General features: G+C 34.7%; 2 protein-coding genes and 1 non-coding gene across 4 annotated transcripts; 1 reads left to right on the top strand and 2 right to left on the bottom strand.

Moving 5' to 3' along the window:
• The first annotated feature begins 1,357 nt into the window (after window positions 1-1,357).
• On the top strand, window positions 1,358-3,325 carry LOC127117666 (GDSL esterase/lipase At5g55050). Its single transcript, XM_051047754.1, has 5 exons — window positions 1,358-1,678; window positions 1,776-1,921; window positions 2,100-2,333; window positions 2,422-2,668; window positions 2,865-3,325. The coding sequence occupies exons 1-5, from the start codon at window positions 1,438-1,440 to the stop codon at window positions 3,083-3,085; spliced, it is 1,089 nt and encodes a 362-aa protein (XP_050903711.1). The 5' UTR covers window positions 1,358-1,437; the 3' UTR covers window positions 3,086-3,325.
• Window positions 1,988-2,060, bottom strand: TRNAF-GAA (transfer RNA phenylalanine (anticodon GAA)). The gene has a single exon. It is a non-coding gene; the product is annotated as a tRNA-Phe (tRNA).
• Window positions 3,202-17,310, bottom strand: LOC127117665 (DNA mismatch repair protein MSH5). 2 transcript variants are annotated; one of them, XM_051047752.1, is made up of 34 exons: window positions 17,082-17,310; window positions 15,959-15,990; window positions 15,566-15,660; window positions 15,240-15,320; window positions 15,094-15,166; window positions 14,442-14,505; window positions 14,036-14,190; window positions 13,810-13,911; window positions 13,707-13,734; window positions 13,472-13,503; window positions 13,327-13,384; window positions 13,083-13,169; window positions 12,641-12,697; window positions 11,631-11,732; window positions 11,511-11,555; window positions 11,212-11,289; window positions 10,892-10,942; window positions 10,724-10,805; window positions 9,127-9,200; window positions 8,947-9,046; window positions 8,343-8,439; window positions 8,180-8,269; window positions 8,030-8,094; window positions 7,863-7,921; window positions 6,928-7,004; window positions 6,699-6,785; window positions 6,134-6,195; window positions 5,967-6,028; window positions 5,472-5,525; window positions 5,291-5,376; window positions 4,751-4,782; window positions 4,647-4,670; window positions 3,557-3,672; window positions 3,202-3,477 (listed from the first exon to the last, which is right to left on the bottom strand). In XM_051047752.1, the coding sequence occupies exons 1-34, from the start codon at window positions 17,118-17,120 to the stop codon at window positions 3,394-3,396; spliced, it is 2,430 nt and encodes an 809-aa protein (XP_050903709.1). In that variant the 5' UTR covers window positions 17,121-17,310; the 3' UTR covers window positions 3,202-3,393. The 2 variants fall into 2 exon arrangements, with proteins under 2 accessions (XP_050903709.1, XP_050903710.1); XM_051047753.1 differs by lacking the exons at window positions 14,442-14,505; window positions 15,566-15,660; window positions 15,959-15,990; window positions 17,082-17,310 and having other exon boundaries at window positions 15,240-15,309.
• Between the last annotated feature and the right edge of the window lie 7,595 nt (window positions 17,311-24,905).

Raw genomic sequence — 24,905 nt, forward strand, 5'->3', positions numbered from 1 at the left:
AATTATGAACAAAGATTATCTTATCAAACTGGGATGCAATCTGAAAACTAAAGACCACTCTCTTTGGAGCAGACTGATGAAGAATAAGTATGCTGCTAGGCAGTTTGATACTGGTGTTTTAATTGCTAAACCTTTCGATTCTTGCATCTAGAAACCGATAGTTGAGCTTCGGACGAAGCTAGATTCTTTGACCTACTGGGAAGTAGGTAGCAGTTCAAATATTAGTATGTGGGAAGATGCTTGGGTTGCACCCTCATTATGTTTTGCCTCATAATTTGGTCCATGAGGTGCGAAAGGATGCTTCCCTTTATCGTATCAGCAAGAGGTTTTCTATTAAACTGCTTTAAACCTACTCTTAAAGACAATATAATCATTCTCATATATAATCGAGTTGATTCATGAACCTAACGAGTCGAACTATGTATATTTTTAGTTCAACTCATTTAGTTAACGAACTTAATTTTTTGTTCATATTCAGATCATTTGATTCATGAACCTAGTTCAACAATTTAATTGTCGAATCGAATTCCAAACTATATTCGAGTTGATTCGGTTCATTATCAGTCCTACTGACAACAAAACAAGTGCGAAGAGTATCAATACGAGAACTTCGTGTATCAGAAAAGGTATCGACATTTTGCAACAGATAAAATCAGATTGAATGAATATTGGGATGAGCGAATCAAGTATATTCATAGTGAAGTTAACTGTTACACAGATATCTTGGCAAACATAAGTCTTCAGCATGGTATTGATTTAAGAATTTACCACGAATACCCGGAAGATATAACCAAATTACTCGTGAATGATGTAGCGGGAATTTCTATTTCTCGAGTAATAACCTTGGTTTTTTTTCTTTCTGGATTTCGGCCCTTTCCATTAAAAAAACTTCATCGTCATTCAATTTGTCTCAAGAAATTAATTAATTCCGCATTTATTTTACTTTGAGCTTAAAGCACTTTCAATTAGTGGGATATACATATATTGCGTATTATATTTTGATATATTAAACCAAATCATAAAGAATAATATATATTTATTTTGAATGCATTCACTTTCAATCAACTAATTAATTGTATATGGCTGTCACGTGATTATCAGCTACATAATAGTAGTAAAAATTAAGATCATAAACTTACAACATGTAAAGAATCAAAATGTCCTAGTTGGATCATTAAAATTTAGCCCCAAAGCACAAATTAAGAACTTCATTTTTGACAACGACAACATTTGTTAACATAGAATAACATTAAAGAACAATCAAACATAAGTGGGTGGAGAATATATTCTGGATAATACTTGCAGTCTTAGCTTCACTAACCTTTTTAATAAAATCATACTTTTCACGCGCAAATTGACGTGTACCATTCATTTATAAATTTATGGAATTGCTTTAAAACCAAAAACAAGTTTCAACTAAGCAATCACTTACTCAACATGAACCTCAGAGTTTTCTTTGTGTGTTTCTTTGTTTTTATTATCTTTAGCTGCGGTTTCTCAATGGCTCAAATGGTTCCTGCTGTTTATGTTTTCGGAGATTCACTTGTAGATGTTGGAAACAACAATTACTTGCCTCTTTCTATTGCTAAGGCAAATCATCGTCACTACGGTGTTGATTTTCTTAATCAAAAACCAACTGGGAGATTTAGTAACGGCAAAAATGCTGCTGATTTTATTGGTAAAGTGATTCAAAATTTTATTATCATGTGTTGGTTATTAGTTATTACATAGTATATGATATCTTTGATGGTAACAATTAATTTGTTGGATTGTAGGTGAGAAATTAGGTTTGGCAACTTCACCACCTTACCTCTCATTGATATCAAAGGGCAACAAAAATGAGAACAATGTATCATTTATGAATGGTGTTAGTTTTGCGTCCGCAGGTGCTGGAATATTTGACGGTACAGATCAACGTTATGTAAGTCACCAATTTCATTTCCATTTTGTGGCCCACAAAATTTGGTGAAAACAAAAATTTAACATTTGCGGTGAGCGTGGATCGAACACGCGACCTTCAGATCTTCAGTCTGACGCTCTCCCAACTGAGCTATCCCCGCTTGATGTTAATGTTATGTTTGAAATTTTTTTATTTGCAGAGACAATCGTTACCGTTGGGAAAACAACTGGAGTATTACTCAAATGTGTATGAGGAACTGACAAGAGAAGTTGGAGCAAGTGCTTTACAGAAGCATCTGTCAAAATCAATTTTTGTTGTAATTATTGGAAGCAATGATCTCTTTGGATACTTTGAGTCATCAGAACTTCGTAAGAAAAACACCCCACAAGAGTATGTTGATTCCATGCTTTTCTCACTTAAACTGCAACTACAGGTAACACATAATAACTCAACATTATTCTAACTAATATGATTAAGTGAATGTCTTAGAGGGTAAACTGTTATTAATGTTTATTTGGCAGCGATTATATGATAATGGTGGGCGTAAATTTGAGATTGCGGGAGTTGGGGTGATTGGATGCTGCCCTGCGTTCAGACTGAAGAATCAAACGGAATGTGTTGTAGAAACCAATTACTGGTCAGTTCAATATAACAAAGGCCTTCAATCCATGTTGAAAGAATGGCAATCAGAGAATGAAGGCATTATCTACTCCTACTTTGACACTTATGCCACAATGAGTGACCTCATTCAGAATCCAACTGTCCACGGTATTACTATCACTATCGTTTATTCTCAAATATCTCTTTGTGAGAATTCTGTTTTTTTTCCTTCATGTTATTAGCCTTAAACATCACTAATTCACAATGACATGAGTCATAACGTTGTAAATGATCACACGAGTTTCATATGATAACATTTTGTTGTGACATTTGATACTAAAATGAACTTTTGCATTCATTTCAGGATTTACAGATGCGAAAGCTGCTTGTTGTGGACTTGGAGAGTTGAATGCCAGGGCTCCTTGCCTGCCCGTGTCAAACCTTTGTCCCACTAGACAATACCATGTTTTCTGGGATCAATACCATCCTACAGAGGCGGCTTCACGGATCTTTGTCGACAGAATTTTTGATGGTCCTTCAACTTACACTTCTCCTATTAATATGAGACAGCTAGTAGCAGCTTGAAGTTTGCGATTAACTTATCACTTCAAATTACTTCTTTTTTTGTTCGTCATCAAACAAAAATTTTAGACAACAAACAGGGGTTATTAGTTTAATGAATAGCAGTAAAGAGGATCGTCTTTAAGAAACGTGTCGTGCAAGTTTTATCAATGCAAGAACAAAATTGTAATACATGGAGGCCATTGATTCCACCATTAGTTTAATCATATCAATCATGGATATACATGTAGACTATTAATATCATCTGCAATCATCGGATAGTTATAGATTCTTTGTTGAAAACTACAACCCAAGGACTTAGTCATGATGCATTAGGAACTGGAGAATATCTCCTCAAAAAACAGGTTTAAGTCGCCTCTATCAATGTCGAATTCCAGCAATCTATCCATGGCATCCTGCATGAAACATGTCTATGTGAGTAAGTGATATCGAAAAAGAATATCTTCAATTTGACTTATGAAACTGATATGACACCTTGTACTCATCATCTTGGGCGGAGATGTTCTCATTGCATAACCTCTCAACACAATTGTTTTTTGAAACAGCATCCAATACAACTGCAGCTCTTTTAATAATTTCGTCTGGTACACCTGCACGAAAGATGCACAACTTGATCATTCAAATTTGGTGGAAAAAGCGGACTCAACATTATTCATCGCATAAATAAATAAAAAGCCAAATTTAAGACTTTACTGTGACTGTTGAGTAATACGCCTATCACATGATGTATCCATCTAATATCAATATTTATAGTTTAATCTTCTAAATAAATTTAGTCCATTATGTACAGTTTTCATTAATGAAATATACTTTGTCTTTATAATCCGTAATGAAATATACTACCAACACATCAGCACAACCTCTCTTTTACTGGTTTATATTTATGAGTTAAACCAGATTTATATGTGACCCACATTAAATTTCAACCAGTGAGAAATAGTGTGTAAGAGTGTTACTACTAGCACTCATCTTTACTAATTTGGCCATTGGTCTCTAGAATATCTTCATTTATTTGGCTTTTGATCCCAAAAACTATACCCTGTTTGTATTATTAGATTATACCAACCCCTCTAAAATCAGTTTAAGCAGAAGCATTGTCTTATGCTTAGAGAAAATTTGTCCCGTAACTTGTGTTTTTTTATTTGGTGCCTGGTAGAATCTTAAACAAACAGGTTTTAAGTATCAATCCCTCTATAACTAGGGTTGCTCTGTGAGGTGTAAAGTGCCAACAAAGCATGACATAGGACAACTAGTGTTTCTGACATTTATCGTCTCTTGTAAATACAATAGAATAAGGCATTTCAAATTCTTTTAACTTTTCTTTTGTGATTTTTGATATATATAATGGTAAATATGTTTTGTAAAAAAAAATTTATAAGATAATATCCTCTATGGCATCGTCATGTGTCACTGCCTGACACTTACACGACACATATGATTACGTTCCATTTCTTTATTTTTTAAAATTATTACCGGTGTCAATGTATCTGTGTCGGTGTCGTGTCAGTGTCCGTGTCTGCGCTTCATAGATAATTTCATTTTAAACAGTAATCTTGTAAATTACCTGCAAGCAGTGCACAGTACAGCCCTGCAGTATTCCCAAAACAACACATGTTATTTCCATCCATATTTCAATTGATACATAACACTAGTAAAGCAAAAGCATACCATAGCTATGATGCACATGCCCAGGGACAAGCCTGCAGCAATATGAAAATAAGTTAATAACAAAGTTGAAATCTCCTCGGACGCAGAACCATTTGAGTTTCATACTAATTTCAATAATCTAGAAAGCAGGAGGATGTGATTACTGAATAAATACAATCTCATGCATAGATTATTATATATTAGGCTATTAGCTATCAGAATGTATACTTAACAACAACCCCCAAGCATTATCCCACTAAGTGGGATCGACTACATGGATCAACTTCAGCCATAATATTCTATCCAGGACCATGCTCAACGACCTAGCATTCACATTTTTTCGTAATTGTAGATTTTGGCTCCCAGTTTTCTATCTCAAAGAGTCATTCATTAAAAGGTTTGCATTTAATTAAGTTATAAGGGTCGCGGTGGGTGTAAAATTAACTGATCAATTAAAGTACAATAAGACAACAACCTTCTAACAAATTCACTGGCATCAAACTCAGATGTCCGTAAATATAATTCCTACCATACCAAATAGCAGCATCAACTAAAAGATACCTATATAAAAAAATGATGTCTTCCATCTGAGTTAAATTGACTTCGGGCCTCAGTATACTCATCGTGTAGAACTTAATCTGCTCAGACTGAAATACTCCACGAGACCATATTAATTATCATGTATCACTCAATTGACAGTTTTAAAACATCTAACTCGGCCAATAATGAATAAGTAACAGACCTTGGTTAAAGAACACCCATGCAATAAATCCATCAGATGGGTGCATATGAAAACCTACAAGATTCATACAACAAATGACAATTACGGTCTCTCATGAGGAAGTGCTTCTTAGTCTACGAAAAGTGAAACAAATGAATGTAACTACATATATTCATTTATCAGTTTTCATGATATACAAATTTTATGAATAACACAACAAGCTAAAATTGAATTTTAAAAAATAAAATATATAAGAAAAACTTATATATCAACTCTGATTAATGAATATATGTAAAAAAAAAGCATATATTCCCCTTTAAGATGAATGAATCTATATATAAGCATGCAAATTAAATTGAAAGATGGCTTCCACTAGAGAGAAGAGGGAAGGCTATAAGAAAGTATTGAGGAACTGCCAAGCGTGGCCCATCACCAAAATAGCATAATTAAAAATTACATCAATTTTCAAATTTGAAAGAAAAGCTAACAGCCATTTCAGTAGTTTAAGTGTTAAACCTTTGGAGGCTCATCATATGTGATAAAGTGATTTATGGCCCCAGCAAGTAGACCAGTGCCATCTGAAAGGAGATTGAAACATGTATGCTAAAAATCAGTCTCTTCAATAAAAACATGTAATACACGTGTTAATGATTAGACATTTCATAAACAATGAAGAAACAGACCTTCTGTAAGAGTACCTTTACCGAATTCATCCACCAGACACAGAGATCGTGAAGTAGCATGCCTGCAGGCATGTTTTCACCGCAAAAAACATAATCAAATCTTTTACTACCACTACATTTAATGTATAAAGTTCTATTATATTCTAAGTTCCCCTATGACCTATAAATCTCTTTATGATTTGACTTTTTTGTTTGCCATGCCTACAAGTTTTCACCGCAATAACAACAATCAAATCTTTTACCATCACCACATTTCTATCATGTAATAACTTGACATATAACCTCTAACTGTTTTGACTTATATTTTTTTGTTTCTCTCTGTCTCTGACTATTGGACTATCCTCCGAATCATATAAGGCACTATATCTTTTTATTTATAGTGAAACCCTTACTAACTTTATTATAGTTGTTTTCCTGATCCTATATTGTACAGTTATAAAAGGGTAATGTGGAATAAAGGGTAATCCCCCACAGTTCAAATACTAGGTGAATATACAGATTTAGCCCATGATTGATTTTAGTTCTACATATTAGAGCCATTCCTATCGGCCTTTTTCCGGCATACCTCAGCATCATCCCAATTTGATGTAGATCAATCATAAATGTAGATTGCTCTGCTGTCATAAGCCTGCTTCCCATTGCACAAAATATTCTGCACTTTTGGTCCCCAAAAAAAAAAACTGTTAACATTGAGATTGTAATAACATCTTTTTAAAAGATTAAGATTGCAATTACTGGACATACAAAGGTGAACACATGTCTCATAAAATATATGGGATACAAGAAAGTCATACCTATCTGTCAGCCCAACGGTTGCTGCATCAGCTGGCACAAAACTACCGATGTGGGACAGGAAGACAATTACAGCCACCTGGAAAACACTTGTTATTTTTGTATATTAGAGAAAACAGGGGAGAGGACCGTAGCATCGTGTAGTAACGATCAACTATCCGGAAAAAATACATGCAAAATAAATCTTATGTTTGACTAAAAGAACGATAAAAACTTGTTAGAGTGAAGTACAAAACAGAGAATAGAATGTCTTACTAAAGGAAAACAAGAAAAAAGAAAAATCGATAACCAAAACAGACAAGCTCACCAACATCTATCCATCCACCAATCAGAATTAAACCCCTTTTTGAATACTCATTATCAAAGCACCATAAAGACATCAAGTAAATAAATTTATTTTAAGTTTGTAAATATAACAAAAATTGTAATTGTCCAACGAAAATTTCCTCTTTACTCCTGAAACATTCTATATGACATGCAAAAAGGTCCCGTGACCAATGGACACATCCAGCTAATATTCACCAAATGAACCGAAGGACTACGTCCAATCAGGATAATAATGTCTCAAAATCATAGGCAAAAATATATAACATTGATGATACAACAGAGAGATGTGTGGCCTGCAAAACAGTAGAAAATTATTTCAATTGTATTTATCACTTGTTAAATTGTTACATGGGAACCAGTAAGTCTTCGGGGGTTTTATCTATCATTGTCTATAACTTATTTTGGATCTGTAACTTCATTCTGCAATGGACTTCTGTGTTTCAAGATTCATAAACTCTGTTAACAGTTGTAGCTTTTGGAGTTATCAGACCAGATGAATTAAAAACAAGATGGCCTGCCTCTTCAACATTATTTCTATTTGAAACAATAAATAAAAAATTCCCTAGAGAATACATACTCTAGGAATATAAAGAGCTAATAACTGACCGACCTGTTTTATATAGATACTCTTCCCAGAAAAGTTAGGACCACTAATGATATTAACTCTTCCTGATAAAAAGAGTAATTGAGCATGGATTAAACAGAAAAACTATACCAAAAAGGATTTCTTGGACATAATTTAGCTAATATCAGTTATGTAGATCTACGTCTATTTACCTTCATGAAAAATCTTAGTATCGTTAGGAATAAACGTGTCTACAGTCATTTCCTGTAAAACGTGCCTACAAACAAGACCAATTTTTATAATTAAGCATTTCAACATTTACCCTTTATCAAGAGGTTTTTAATGAGCCAGATGGTTCGAACCTTCCATTTTTTATATCGAGCAAGTTTTCTTCAGTCAATAAAGGTCTGACATAATTGTTCTGTCGAGCTACCAAGGCCATTGACAAAAAGCTGGAAAACAAATTATCAATAATGAAATGTCTGGGCAAGTACATTATATTATAATGAAAAAACTTGATCTTACCAGTCCAGTTCAGCAGCAAAGGTTGTAACCTTTATCAAATGGGTTGAGAACAATAATACATGTGAAAACAAGTCTCGGGTTATCGCCCTCTCCATATCTTAAATGACAGAATTCAGAAATAATAAGTAAAGATTTGCACCATAGACCAAATATTGCAACTCTAAAAGCAAGATCAACATTCTCTATAATGTATCTTATGTATAAATCTGTTTTTGATAATGAGTTTCATCTGGCATATCTATTGACCATCTACTAAACATAATTTAAACATGTATTTGAATTGCATTACCCACTTTAAAAATTGTCGCGAAAGTTGACCAAATTTGGTTGTTCAAAAATCATTTATCTAATTAAAGGCTGTGAAGTTCCATTAAGGAGTCTGCATAAATCTAATACTTCAAAGTGGACCAATTGCAACTCCTAATTTTCTGTTAAAAAGTGTAGAGGTTGTTGGTAAGAAGTAGCTTTTAGGATAACTTTCTCAAGCTGCAGCATGAGCGATGGGATGCACCTTGTTTTTTGAATTTCCCTCAAGAGATCCGTCAAAAAGCAAAAAAAAAATTTAAAAAAACATCAGGGAGATATCAAATAGATAAATAAACACCTAGAATTTTATGATAGATATCTCCTAGAAGATTGTCCAATTCTCGTGTCTTTGGCGTGCGATAAAAGTATCTTTTTGTCTCTTCATCTTCATCATAAAACTATATTTGAAATGATTAACATCAAAATAGAATATATTGATTAGAATAAATACTTGAACAAATTGAAAACACCAACATACAATGTATTCCCATTCTATAAGTTTCTCCAGAGTGGCTTCTTCCAGTTTTTCTTCAAAGATGCACATTAAATATCCTACAGCAAACAAAAACAATATGCAATGATAAAATTTCAAGAATTGTTAAACAATTACAATGGCAGCAAGCCTGCAACAATTGTGGTGCCATGGCTGTCCAGGGACTTTTATATTAAAAGAAGAGGCGTTTTAGTCAAAATACTCATAAATGAATAGACAGATCAAATTAGTGTATTTGCTTTAACTTTTTTTCTCCTTTGATCTTGTATTTGAATTTGTGAAAAGTTTTAGTTTGTTTGATTGGATAGATAATGTTTTAATAAGGTCTGCAATTCTTAATATAAGTTGTAGATATTGCATGTCTAGTTTAAAAGAAATTTTTGTTTAAAAATATGGCCACCATACTACTGCCATTTACTGCAAATAGCTCAATGGCAAATTTTTGTCATCCACCATCTGCTATTGATAACTAAGGAAGAAATATGTTCAAACATCTAACAAAAACTGATCCAGAAATCCAGACATATTTTTGGCAACTATCAACATTACATTAATAAGATGATGACCCTTTCATCTCTGACAAGTCTACACTAAATTGCAATCACTCAAAGGAACAGTTATAGATCAAAAAAGATTTAACTTAGCATTTAACAAAGACATGTATACAGATAAACTAGTTGTCAGAACTCAGAATAAATAAATTGTGTAATAAAGACTAAACTACCCTACAATAATCAATATACTTTACCATTTCACATAGATTAAGAAAGGCGAATAAATGAAAGAGAGAGAATAGTTATCCATAAATGCAAAGTTGAAGATATTGAATTGGGAGTGGTACATGTAGTATTAATTAGATGATACAATTGGAAAAATATAACTAATAACACCTTAAAAATTGGAAGTGTCGATCATTTTGGGACAATGTTTTTGCAACTAAGTCAACTATTGTGGGTGGAGGGAGTATTATATTTCTTCACAAGCATATATAACAACAAAAGGACTAATTTTACTTTTAATCCAAATACTGTGATTGGTAAATAAGAATCCAGACACTCAATTGAGCTAATTGTTCTCCTTGACTAATAGAGTAGCCTGTAGCTAGCCTTAGATGTAGCTAATGCCAGCACAGTTAGGTAGTGACATAAATATATGTCCCTAGTTCAATTGTAACTAACAATTCAGTTGTAAACAAACTCTAAAACAGAAATTCAATATGAAATCATTCTCCCTGACTATTGTCTTTATCTTCTCTGGTTTCTATTATTAACCATGGCGGGTTGTGGGGGGGTTTGAACACTAAATTTTAAAGTTAAAACTTAATGACACCGATGACGATTCAAGCCAAGGGCTTTAGACCCCAACTCTTATTTAGCTTCAGTTTGAAAATGCTAGGGCTGTTGGCACAATAGTCCAAAATATATTAGTGCAAGGAAAACATGTTAATATAGAAGTCACCTAAGAAATAGTGCATTCAAAAATAAGAATAACATATGCTTATTAGAAAATATAATTCAGCAAGAGCAGTGAAACCACTCATTACAAATTTTTGGATACAAATGTTATTCAGAGTTAGAAGTACCTATTTGCGCTATATAAACAATACAGGGAACAAGCTTGTCTTTGCATAGATCAGGGAGTTGTGCAAGCTCCAATGATGAAACCTGGAAGAAAAAAAAAGTATCATGATGACTACACACACAGCATTTTTTTTACTGAATTAGAATTTAGAAATTTCATCAAAGGCCACCTCTTCTAGGAATTCTGGCAGTTCCTCATATATTTTCCTTAGCTCATCCAACTAAGAATAACCAATTTATCAAAAAAGTGCAAAAATAAAATATCAGCCACAGTAAAAACAAGGTTTACCTTGTGAAAAATTTATGTAGTAGATTAAACTTCAACAGCTATGGACTAATTCATCTGTTGAACTACTACACAAATGCTTGGCAGAGCAATTTGAATAATACATGATTTTTCAACTTGAAATGCATAAGCATTTACATATTACCTAAATTCATTATTATGATATACTAAGGTGAAGAAAAGAATGAGGAACCGGAATTTAACCTCATCACAGAAGCCTTCTTTCACCACTGTCATATATCCCTTCTCTTTAGTTCTATTTACATCAATAACCCCAATTATCTGTAAAGATAGTCAGTTATAACAAGAAATCCAATTGAAGGATAACCAACAAATGCCATTCATACCCAAAAATATATCACATAAGTTTTTACTCTCTAGATTGTGTTGACATTTAGGATGCTTTCTAAAAAAGTAAAAATAAATCATATGCCTTTAATCATCAAATCAACATTACACAATTTTGTTTTTGCACCTCATTCTGATGAGCAAATAAAACATACCAGCTCATAGACATAAGCAAGCTCCGTTGTGATGCATGAACTTGCCTGCAGTAGAATTGCAAATCAAAATAATCATTTAAGCTATAACCTATACTTGCACTTGAAAGAATGGATGTGTACCTTCTCAACAATATCCAAATTCAAGTACTTCAATTCTTCTTGAAGACCTTCGGAAATTCCAACTTCAAATATCTTGTTTACATGTAATAGTGCACTGATACTCTTCAAAGATTAAAGAAAAGAATATAAAAATAATGCTGTGGCACCAAAATGTGATATTCACTGGCAAATTCCTGTGACTCTTTAACAGTTTGAACTGCACAGGAGAATATATAATGATTATCCTAAGAGTAAGGAATCCTTTCATACATACGAAACTTGTGTGTCAAAATGGGTTAGTTAATTAAGAAGTGCCCAATATGGAAAGGTAACCTGATCTCCCTAGTTTTCTTTTAATGAATTATTGCTACGTACAAGAATACCAATGCCCAATATTCTCACATCATGACAAAAATAATGGATAATCCAGGAAAACTATGAAAAGATATTCCATCCATATGTTTTATTTTACAAAAAAATGACATTTAGTTTAAATAATACACATTTTTATATGATTGTTTATAAATCACAACCAAACCATATAGAATGGAGCAAACCTAATGAAGTGGAAATAGAAGCTAGATAGTTTAATACACTATTCATTTTATCATTGACCGATCATAAACAGGTAAACCATCAGATTATTCTTTTCATTTAATTGGTTCAACTTCTTCCCCACTTCGCACTGGTTATTCCTAAGCTCAAACTTACCTCATGTTTGCAAGACTTTGGTGTCATGTCCTTTTCCCAACAGCAAGACTTTGTTATTTGTCAATCATTACTTACAAGCTAAGACAGATAGGAAACAAGGACCAATATGAGAGGGGGAATAACTACAAACTTTTGGTTCCGGGCAACCAGTAACAGGATACAAACAACCTACAAGTTTATGGCTTTTTGCTAAGGGAATTGGGGTCACGTCAGTATTAACTCAAGGAAACTTTTACATGTAGAAGCAAGCATGAATTCAAACAGCACAAGGAAACAAAACAATAATTGGAAATCAAATAAAGGCCCTAAAGACAAATTACCTTCAGAAGTGCTGCCCAATCAGCGCTAGTGCATATGGAGCTTGGAGAGTCAAATTTCTTGATCAATTGAAAATTAAATATTTGAATGTATAAGTTTGCAGAGAAATAAACTTATGCTAAACAGAGAAACAGCATATTCTTAATTATACTAAATCGGACAAGCCTATCTTAATATACAAAACTCTATGCTCATAGGATAGACACGTTGATCAATGCAGCATGTAATAGTTAAACATCAGTTTCAACAAGATATTGATAATGCTCAATATATGTGACAATGGTTTTTTTTAATCCTATAATTACCTGGAAATTAAGAGCATACATCATACAGTTTTTCAATAATCAGTAAGCCCCTTAAATAACATGATATATAAAAGAGAGCTTATAGAAAGACAACAAGATATTTGACAAATTTGGGGGGAACAGGAAAGAATTTTCACACCTTCAGCAAGTGGGGAATGTCCTTCACAGATTTCAGGGTTTCACGTAAAGAAGTAACGAGTTCTTCTGAGCATCGAAAGAAAGATATCTCTTTCCTATTAAAGAAAATCAGTTATTTTTTACTAAATAGCTAGTTCGCCAAAAAATGTACAATAAAGTAAATGCTTCTTCCAACCTGAAACTTTTGATTCTGCAGATTTTGTAAAGAAAAATAGTCCATGTGTGATTATACTATAAAAGGATACAGAATTTAATCGGTAGTTTAGAACTTCAAGATCAAGTATGGGCCTCAAGAACCACTGTCTGAAATACAAAAACATTACTATAAGTTTTGATGTTTAAGATGTATAAGTATTTAGTCTTACAAGTTTAATAGTTGTTATTTATCACCTCAAAAGACGTCTACCCATTGAAGTGACACACTGCATTCAGAACAATAATGTATTCACGTTTTGCAAGAAATTGACATTCACTAAATTGAATTAAATGGGTAAGAGCCCCGCATTGAATGAAATAAGACCTAAATAATTGTTTATAAGTGGGGGCACTCCTTACCTTACAAACCGGTTTTGTAAGAATGAGTTAAGCTCAATATAAAAACCTAAGATAAACAACTTCAACATACCTTATTCATCATTCCAAATACAGAAAACCTGTAATTAAGACATATTATCTCAGATAGTTACTGATTTCTAATGTATAGTATATAAGATTGAGTCATAAACTACCCTTCTTTTGCTCTACCAATTCCCATGTGGCTTGGGTGCTTGTCTATCTGGAATATTTGTAATGCTTCATGAGCTGCTGCATCAAGTTTGATAAAGTTATTTCTGTATCTCCACTTTAAAGAAAGACACGGGTTGAAGTCAACATTATCTCCTTTTAAATAGAACAAAGTTGAGGAATAAAATATGGATTGCATTTAAGGGCCAAGTAAAATAATTGTAAGGATACAGTGAAATTTCTGCTAAAGAATCTATTGTAATTGATGTATTTCCAGATTCTTTTTGCTCAAGAGTGTCTACAATCCTTTCATTCTCTAATATTGCAAGAAGGCCACCACTAGCACGAACTTGTACTTCACTTCCCATGTCCATCATGGAGCTCAACTGCAATTGTAACAGGGAATAAAGGTTAGAAATACATCTAAATCTGTTAGAGTATTGCACTAACATACAGAAAGACCAGAACAACGGTTCACATGCCAGACTTAATACAAGTAAAAAAAATGTTGGAAGAACAAATATTGCCATCATTAATCCAAGCACGTGCATTTATAAGTAACAATCTTAAGATGCTTGGAAGATCCACTAATGTGATAGAGACAGATGATAAATTGCAGTAGTATTTTTGGACTCACAAAGTAAATCCTTTCCTTGACGTCTAATCCATCATCCATTCCCGCCACCCGAAGGTAAATTAATCTGTAAAAGCACGAGGGGAAGGAGAAAGAAGAAGAAGCAAATAAATGCTGAAATTTCAGCACACCATTTTTGTTTTTCTTTCATTGGAATGATTAGATGACAATTCACCAAATAAAATGTCATAGAATAGCCTAATTCCAAATCACAATGAAAAATTATGCATGTTAATTAGAAGTACAAAAGAAAACACGTTGTAAATACTTTTGCTTTACCCTCACTGAAGCTGAAAATCGAAAAACACGGCTTTTCTAGATTAAAAAAGAAAATGAGGGAGACAATGTTGCCAAATGTGGGCTGAAAAGACGAGCCAAAAACCCTAATTTCAGATGGAAGGTAAGTTCCTAAATCAAAGTTGTTTTTACATATCGGTGAGTCTTTCTGCATGATAAGTTTCAATATTCATATTTTAAATTTTATATATATTAGACAAATCACCATGCCACATAACAATACAAAAGTTAAACAAAGAACTGAAAGATCTATACAAAACAATGTTTATCAAGATTCAAGAAGTCAACATATCATGAACAAGTACACTGCAAACACCTGAATAAAAAAAATTCTTCAAGATCTTAGCTGCTTCAATACCTGTGCCATGCTTGCTCATAGCTGAATATTGAACTTTTGACAAGCTTTACTGTAGGAGCCTCAGCTACTTCATCTGCATAACATCAATTGGTAAAATGTTCCAAGAGCTAGATTTTTGTAACACAACCACATGATGTGAGCCATACCACTTTGTTGCAGAGTAGCCAAGAAAGATTCATCACATTTAGTGCTTGTGTATATGACCAGAGGGTTTGCTTGATATTTCACTGCACTAGTCATTGAAGCCAAAAGACATTCATACATTACAACAGATAACTAATAAAGTACTTAACTGCAAGTCGTCGTTAGGGGCATATGAAACACAATAATGAAATTAGTGTGAAATGACAACACCTAAATGCTCTTAGGTTTAATTTTCAATATGATGGAATATAGAACCAAGAAGGAACATTGAAAATAAAACTGAAATCAAATCCGACAATAATAGGGGGGTGGGGGGGAGGGAACATACCGAGATCAATAACTGAAAAACCCTTGTCCCCATCATCCCAAGCTTCAAGCACATTAAGTTGCCGAATGCTGGAATCATAATAAGAAACTCCTATTCTGTAAAGGGGATTTGACAATTCATCAAACAAAGCACACGCTGCATATACCTTTTATAGTTATCTAACCACTTTTTGCCCATCACTCATCACTCTGCAGATTATAATTTATATATTACTTTGAACTATCAATGTTTCTGAAACAGTTGGCCACTCAATTCAACTACCTTCCTGCAACTCACACAATTTCACTTCCAAAACATAGAAATTATCATTTGGTTTTTGCATCAAACAAATTTATTCTAGATTGTTTGACAATTTCTAGCAACAGATATTTAAGTAAATAAAAGAAAGCTTACCTATGACCATTTTGTATGCATGCCATGTAAACCTACATAAATAAATTAATTAATTAAAAACTGAGATTGCAGTCAATCAAATCTATCAATTTAAATAAAAATATTGCAAGAACTAAAGTATTGAAACTGATGAGTTATTTAAGCATAACCTCTAAGAAATTATAATTGAGATCAGCTGGTTAAAGTATCAGTCAGATCAATATTCAACAAACAAAAATTAAAGCCCTTTCCAACTTATTTTTTTACTCCCTGGTATAGTCTGTGTTTGATTATAGTTATCTGTGATATACCTTCTAGGACATTGTTATCATAAAGTTTGCTGATCGGAAATGCATTTAATTTGTTGTATTTTCATATCGTAACATAAAAAATGAAACATATAAAAAAATTGCTTATTAAAAACTCAGTTTACATTTTAGTACATAACTTTATTCAACACAAAGACGGTAAGAATAATCATGAGCTTAAGTGTATGTGTGTTTGGTTCTATGGTGAAAAAAAAAAAATTCTTAAGTGAATTGATTTTGGAAAACTTATTCGGACTAAAAGTGAATTTAAGATATAGTGTTTTATGTTTAGATAAATCCTTGTAAAAGTAACTTAAACCGTAAATTTCAGTATAAAAATCATGTTTAGACTTAAAAGCTTCAAATTCTGATTTCAAGTATAACTAATTCTGGAAAGCATAGTCAATTATACTTGATAGCAATCAAACATGCCAAAATCAATTCTACATTCCAAATCAATTCTAAGTGATTCAACCGTGAAACCATAGATACAATAAATAAACCATGGAATCAAATATCAAAGTGTTGATTATTTGGAGATATAAACCTAACGAATAAGCATAACCGGTAATAGTATCATCTAACACTGTCGATTCTAGTTTCAATTTCAGTTCATCAATTTAAACGATCAAAGAGCGTTATCTACTAATAAACAGTTCATTTTCCAGTTTCTGTACAAAAATGCAATAAACTCGTTAACGGCAGCAAGCAATGGCGCGAAATTCAGTTTTAACCTCGTTGATCTAAAAGGAGTTAATTAGTTTGTAGTTTTTTTTCTCTTGTTCTGTGCGGTGAGAGAGGAAATTTTTGAAGAAAAAGATGCGTTAGGGATGGACCTGAGGAACGTCGTCGATCTCATCCATATCCTCCTCCATTTTCGGCGATCTTGTTTCTGAGCTAGCAAGTAAAATGTGAACTGAAAAAGTGAATCCGAGAAAGAGGCGGAAATTTGAGCGGGGAAATTTCAAAAATGGAGGGTCTCTGGTTTATATTGGGGTGAAAACCTGAAAGCGGTGGAAAAATTGCATTCGGGCGCCTAACGCCGTAACCGTTGTAATACGGTGTCGTTCAGAGCTTTTGCAGATATGGTCTATCCTAATTTTAATTTTAATTTTAATATTGTAGTATCGATATAGTTTTTCGAATTTTTTTCCCCAAATAATTTAATTTTTTAAAAATAATTCAAAATAACTCATATTTCAAAAAAAAATCTAAACTATCTAACTTTATCAAAAAAAAAATGTCAAAGCATTAGTGTCAGATCAATTGACAATTGCGCCCTAATTTAAATAGGAGACGTCAATTGAATTGGCTTTTGCACCTAGTACTGTCAATTCAATTGGCGTGTTGTCAATCGAATAAGTGCATATGTGTAAGGTTATAATGTTGATGTCAATTGACTTGGCACCAGTGTGTATTGTGTTCCTTTAGTATAAAAATTGACATTTTATATAAAAGTCGAAATCAAAAATATTAATAATAATATTAGATTACGTTTAAATACGAAAATCAAAAATACTAATGTTGTTGACCGGGATGACCCAATCGACCTCCCGTTCCACATCCTCGAGCTACCCTAACGAATGGGCCTAACCCAAGTTGATGCACCACGGGCTTTTGAGGATTTGAGGACCCGGGAACATCACCACCACAACCTGCAGCAGATTCCATAAGAAGTTCAGTCAATTTCATGAAGTCACGTGTATCCAATGAAGTGTTACCGCCACAACTGAGTTCGTGATCCATGACAGAGTAGTTTGAGTGTGTTTGGATTATTGGGGTGTGATCGGGACGATTGAAGGGCGACATTGATGTCGTTGGGGAGAGCTTGAAATGGTTGTTGTGGTGTTTAGTAGACATCTGGTTGCATGTTTGGGTTTTGTGATGTTTGGGTTTTTTGGCTATAATAGAAGGGAAGATTAGTGTTAAATGATCACTGAGTATTTTGTATATGGCGGTTATGGTAGGGCGATATGTTAGGGACATATCGATGTTGGGTATCTTGATAATGATCATCTTGTTGGCAGTGGTACGGGGTAGGCTCTTGGTATTGTGGTTGGGTGTTTGACATGTTAAGGTCGTAGGTTTGTTTGTTTGTTTGTGGGTCGGTAATTTTGTTGGGTATGGGGTTATGAGTAACCGATTTGATAATTTTGTGGGGGGTATATGTTGAACCTTCTTGTGTGTAAATGACTTGGCGTGGGTCGTATAGGTACATATCCTCGGCAAAAAACTCAAATTCAACCGATCTGTACCAAGCCATATAATTACGAGTTGGTTTTTCTTCGATTGGCATCACAACGTCACTTAAGACATGGTCATGCCAGTGCTTCCATATTCGACACTCAAATTTAGCGAAGTCTTGCCAAGGGTTAAAGTTCCATTGGTCGTTAACTCTTCGTAGATGTCATTCTCTGAGGTTTTTCAGGGGATCTGGGATGCGTTGAAGGATGTCGAACTGGAATTTAACATGGTCAATATGGTGCGTCTCCACAATGGTGAACCTGATGATTAGTGTGCATGTAGTCCAAACATCTACATCTTGTTCGTTGATTTCATGTTCATGATCCAAGTTTAGATGTGGATGCCAAATGAACTGAAGAGGAAAACTATATTAGATTATAAAATGGATGATATTAAAAAAATATTATGAATTATTTTGGTTAATGGCAATACATTTGATGGTCTAAGTGAAAGAAAATTGCGATCCAAATGCAACGGAAATTAAAAAAATTATCCTTTAGTGATCCTTACGAATGGGCATGATCAATGATAGAAATCGTTACCTCTTGTGGTGATTGAAACCTTTGATGCAGATCTAAGGAGTGATCACGAGCGTTGAATGGTGACAACGCTTCTACTCAGTCCACACGAACGGATTCCTTCAGTCTCAGTGCTAGCTACTACGAATGAAGGTTTTGAGTGAGAGAGAGAGAGAAACGAAATGTCATCTAATGAAATGCTTCTGCACAAGGGTTCTATTTATATAACCACTTGTGTGGGCTGCAAGCTAAAAAACTCACTTAAGTGTATGTGGCACATATCTTATTATATACCAAAATCACTTAAGCGTGTGGTACCTTACCACATTTAGTATTCTACTTAAGCGCACGATAGCTTGTGATGTTATACAATTCACTTAAGTGCATTGTATCTTACGGTGTTCCTTATTTACTATATATCTCATCAATTCATTCTTTTGTGTGTGACCCTGTAGGTTTTCGCGACATTGACAATTATATTAAATCACGTATTTAACATAATAAACAGTGATTTGTATCTAGCAACACATCACTGCTACCCAAGACACGAAAATGTCATGTGATTTGATAAATCCCTTTTTGTGATAATACTTGTGTGTACAATTACCCTTTTTGCCCTTATGTCTATATTGAACACAAGGCATAGACCGTGTCATCCTTGTCCAGTTCAATATTAGGCCCTTAGATATTTTTCCTGTTATGCAGGATAAGCAAATTCCATCTAGGTCACTCATGTCCCTCAACATGCTTCGTGGAGTACCCATCAACTGTCTTTATGGTCGTCCACTTACGGACAATGTTTGATCAACAATAAAGCATTCGACTTTACATCTAGGGTCCATAATGGTTTCAGGTCGAAGGGTGGTATACACCACTATCACCATGAGAATAACTTATGACACTTTGCATAACATTCTATGTAGTATTCTCATAGTGGGTCAATCCAGTATAAATATTACTCCTAATATTATACATATGTTTAAGACTTGATAACTCCTTATCCATGATCCATGAGATGTGATCATCAGTTTATATACATAATAGTCTTAATACTTTAATGTTATCCCATTTCACTACAAAGCTCGACTACTTATACTTTAAGAACAATGTCCTTATGTTTAATGGGTTCTCATGATTAAGTCACATTTGATACATTAAACGGACTAGCTATTCTAGGGACTTTATTAAACAAACATAATAAAGAAAAATCCTTTTATTATTAATAAATAATTTGATACAAGTACCAAAAGTATTGGCCTCTAGGGCTTACACCAACACTAAGGTGATCTGAGAGATTGCGATATTAGGTAATACAATGTTCATGACATCTGTTGTAACTCACACCACGAGCCGGCAATTTGCATCAAAAAAGTAAATGTATTATTTAGAGATAATAATCGGTAAAGTAAGAAAATATAGTTAATGTTAAAAACTTACTTTTGTGCATACGGGAATGTGAACGGGTTATGGTTGACGGGCGCTAGGGACGGTAGTCTGGACCAACCCCATGCTTGGAGTAAAACAGCGCATCCAAAAAATGTAGACGTATCATTGTGTGCATTTTTACACAAAAAGCTATACAGATAAGCTAAACAAGTGGACCCTTGATTATAGCTTCTTATTTTATCTACATTTCTTAATAAGGGTAAATACATAACATTTATACCATAACCACTACCTTCGTGAAATAAAAATAAACCAATTAAAAACATAATATAACACCTAATTTTTATTATTCGAGTTTGTTCGATAGAATTTTCATCTAACTGCAAAAAAGTGATGAATGATGGGTATGCTCTAAGTCAACTGTCATTTCAACATTATCGTGACGAAATTAGATTGTCAAATGCATATGCAGGAAGGTGAGTGGATAACATTCTATTTGAGAAGTGGACAAGGGCATTTGACGGAGGATGTCGATGGGGTCACATGACAACAAACCTTATGGAATGCATGAATGGCGTTTTCAAAGGCATTGGGAATCTACCAATAACTACATTGGTGAGAATAAACTATTTTAGGTTGGCATCGCTCTTCGCAACCAGAGGCGAAAGATGGAATGTAGTGTTTATGTCAAGTCAATTATTCAGTGAATGTTGCATGAAAGCGATGAGAGAGGAAACTATAAAAGTTAGCACACATGCGATTAAAATCTTTGATTGTCATAGATAAACTTTCAGTGTACAAAAAACAATGAACCATAATAAGGGGTGCTGTCATACCCCAAAATTTACCCGTTAATATTACAAGGCATTTTTCAAGGCCCTCCAACTTGTTTTTCAAGGCACTGACCTTAAAGGAACAAAAGCCCAGCTCACAACAGACCCAATCCAGAAAAAGGCCCAAACTAGCTTGCTCGCTAGGCGAGCAACTCCTTCGCCTAGCGAACCTTTCGCTACAATACTCGCCTAGCGAAGCTTGCGATATATCAGAATTTTCGGGCTTCATTCTGAGCCCATTAGGTCACCAAAAGCATTATAAATACTAAGGACTTCAGTCACGAAAGGAAACAGAAAAAGACGGACAGAAACCCTGGCATAGAAACCCTGGAGACTAACTCAGAGAATTCCGAGTAAAGAAACCCTGAAGGCCGCTCATCCGCACCGAAGTTACCTCCGCCCAACTCCATCCGATACCAAGAGTGGTCAGTCCCTTCAACATTGCAGCTCAGTTGCAAACAGGTTTGCGCATCACTACTGTTTTATGCTTTTAATCGGTAATCTCTACATACATAAGGCATCATGATTAAATTTTCGGATATGTAATTTGATTTCACATGTGAATTTAAGTATGCCTGAATATCCTGAATGTTTGTCCATGTTATTCCTGTAATTAAATGCCATAAAGTTCAGGGTTCCGGAGATCATGCCGCTATCAAACTCAAAACTCGTAGCTGCTCGCTAGCACATCGCTAAGCGAGCCTGTAGCGAGCATTCGCTGAGCCTTCGCTAGGCGAAGCAGGAGTGAACGGGACAATGGCTGTTTTGTTTCTTTTCTGTTCTGCCTTATGCTTATCTAATCAAGATTTATTATAATTCTGCATTATTTGGCCTGACTTTATGACTGTTGTGTTTATTTTGTGGTGCAATTTTCAATTGTACTTTATCTCGATGTTCTAACCCGTGTGCTGAATTGTGTAAAGGCTTACATATTCCCGAGGAAACGGCCGGCTAGGTATTCCATTTTATGTGTGGGATACCCTTATGGAGATGGATTCTGAATTACTTAATTTTAATGTGGAGATCCATCCTAAATTACCTAGCTGATTTTAATGTATTGATTTCATCGATTTTAATGTGGACCTAATTACTTAATCGATTACGGCTATCTAATTAATTGTAAAACTTTGCCTTTAAATATGCGATCTTGGACCTCTCTTTGTTACCCTACGATATTACGGTATTATGGTCATGTCCCGCGAATGTGGGGATACACTTAGCAAAGACCCTTCGGTTAAATCATCATAGTCCCTCGAATGTTGCCTTTGTCCCTCGATGACCCTTCGGTATAGCCTACGATTAAATGATGATCGTCCCTTCGAATGCTAAGGTATCCCTACAAAAGTTGCCTTCAATGACCAATCGATGACCCTACGATGACCCTTTTACATCCAAAGGGTAAAACTACTTACTTCTCAATAATAAGGACAGTTTTACCCTCATAAGGATAGGAAATGCCCATAAAGACCTTGGGTAGGTATAACTCTTAATTGCTTATCCACAACTTAAGATACCTTTCATATCTCACACTTTTCAAAACCTCCATTAGAAAATCACCACTTGGCATACATTCGTACTAGAACCATTGTCAAGTTATATTTTTCTAAACAACTTTCAAAATTAAACGAGATAAATACTTTGTATACATTCGTACAAGAATCATTACAAAGTTAAACTCTTTTTTTCAAAACATTTTCTAAATAGCTCTCACACACTTTTTCAGACAAGAAAAACATAAGTGATCAAGCAATTAAGAGCCCATGGATAACCATGGATACAAAGGGTGCTAACACCTTCCCTTTGTATAATGTACCTCCCGAACCCAAAATCAAACTAAGGTCTTTCCTGTTCTTTTCCACCTTTCCTTATTGGATGAAAGAAAAGTCGGTGGCGACTCTTGCTAACCGCAACATTTGCTTTCCAAAGCAAAAACACACAAAGTCAGTTCACCGTATGACAGAACTGGCGACTCTGCTGGGGAATACAAAGAGAGGTCACCTTAAAAAAAAATCATTTATGTTTCAATTGTTCCTTCTTTTAAGGGTATTTTCGAGTGAAAGATCCTACACCCGGATCTAGTGTACCTTAGGTAAGTAGCAATAGATCATCGCGACTATCCGGCGTATACTGGAATGGTTAAAATGATGGCTACGGTTAATGTGACACTTTGGATGTCCTGATGTTCCTCATGTTTACTTGAGGAAAAATTTGGCTTCCGCGTGGTGTCATCAAAACATTAACCAGACCTTTAGAACCCTAATTGACTCATCCTAGCCATTAGAAAGTAGTGAGATAACTGACTTCGGTTCCGACTGGGGTTGGTTGATACTCGATACTACACTCTTTGAGATTGGACTTTATGAAAGCTTTGGTCAACCACTTGGCGTTGCACTGAAGTGGACTTAAGGAAAGGTCGATGATTTGAGATCCTTCTAGAACCCGGTTACTATTCTAGGACAGGTTGAACCAACCAAACTTCAATGGGGAGGGTACTTACCTATGGAACTCATGCAAGCCTTAAAACCTAAGAATGATTGTTGTGTGACTTGCTTGTGCTTGTTATTTACATAACATCATAACATCGTAACATCATAACATCATGACATTGTGCTAACCATTTCAAGGACTTAGGGATTTAGCTTTGCTCCGTTAAACAGGTTATGGCTTCCAGGAAGACCATCCGGATCAATTTTGTAGTCATCTCTCCTCAACTCAAGGATTTAGTGTCAGAACTTCCCGATCATGCTCAGTTCATCAAGAAACATGGTTCTCTCCTCAATTTGGTTACCACCGGTTCCAAGGAAGATATGATGAGAGTTTTATTCCAGTTCTTCGACCCTAAACATCATTGCTTCACCTTCCCAGATTATCAGTTGGTGCCCACGTTAGAAGAATTCTCCAGGCTGTTGGGGATACCTATCCTTGATCGAACACCTTTCAGTGGTTTAGAAAAGATTCTGAAGTCTGAAGAAGTTGCCATGGCTTTACACTTGACAAAATCCGACATTGAAACTAATTGGGTAACAAGAAGTGGAGTTAAGGGTCTACTTGCCAAGTTTCTGATGAATAAGGCCCGAGAATTCCTAAAAGTTATGAACGTCCATGCTTTCGAAGATGTTCTAGCATTACTAATATATGGTTTGGTGCTATTTCCTAATCCCGACCAATTCATAGACATGAATGCTATTAAGATATTTCTCACTCATAACCCTGTGCCCACCTTGCTTTGAGACATTTGCATTCCCTTCACACTCGTACTATGAAAAGGCAAGGGACCCTCATGTGCTGCGTACCTTTATTGTCTAGGTGGTTTATTTCGCACCTTCCTCAATCAGTCCTGAAGAATGATCCAAATTTGAAATGGTCTCAAAAGATAATGTCGCTCTCCCATTCAGACATCCGTTGGTGTCCTCATCTCAAAGAAAATGTTATCATCATTGATCGTTGTGGAGAATTCTCTAACGTACCACTCCTGGGGATAAGAGGAGGTATTACTTATAACCCAGCTTTAGCCCTACGCCAGTTTGGTTATGCTCGAAGAGATGGTCCACATGAAGTAATTATTCAAGGCACTGTGTTTGACTATGACAACGACTCTCAAGGTCTCCGTCACAGGTTTGTACGAGCCTGGGGCATGGTGAAAAGAAGTACTTTAGGACAGAAAAATTCTATTCCTATG

This window comes from Lathyrus oleraceus, chromosome 2, assembly GCF_024323335.1.
Source record: "Lathyrus oleraceus cultivar Zhongwan6 chromosome 2, CAAS_Psat_ZW6_1.0, whole genome shotgun sequence".
NCBI lineage: Eukaryota > Viridiplantae > Streptophyta > Magnoliopsida > Fabales > Fabaceae > Lathyrus > Lathyrus oleraceus.

What these genes read in the sequence shown, in the direction of transcription:
- LOC127117665 (XM_051047752.1), bottom strand. Translation starts at nt 17,120, where the DNA reads ATGGAGGAGGATATGGATGAGATCGACGACGTTCCTCAG. An exon ending in TGCATACAAAATGGTCATAG is followed by an intron (nt 15,661 to 15,958) that starts GTAAGCTTTCTT and finishes TCCCCTTTACAG; the next exon opens with AATAGGAGTTTCTTATTATG. An exon ending in TTTGCTGCTGAACTGGACTG is followed by an intron (nt 8,270 to 8,342) that starts GTAAGATCAAGT and finishes TTTGTTTTCCAG; the next exon opens with CTTTTTGTCAATGGCCTTGG.
- LOC127117666 (XM_051047754.1), top strand. Translation starts at nt 1,438, where the DNA reads ATGAACCTCAGAGTTTTCTTTGTGTGTTTCTTTGTTTTTATTATCTTT. An exon ending in AAATGCTGCTGATTTTATTG is followed by an intron (nt 1,679 to 1,775) that starts GTAAAGTGATTC and finishes GTTGGATTGTAG; the next exon opens with GTGAGAAATTAGGTTTGGCA. An exon ending in ACGGTACAGATCAACGTTAT is followed by an intron (nt 1,922 to 2,099) that starts GTAAGTCACCAA and finishes TTTTATTTGCAG; the next exon opens with AGACAATCGTTACCGTTGGG.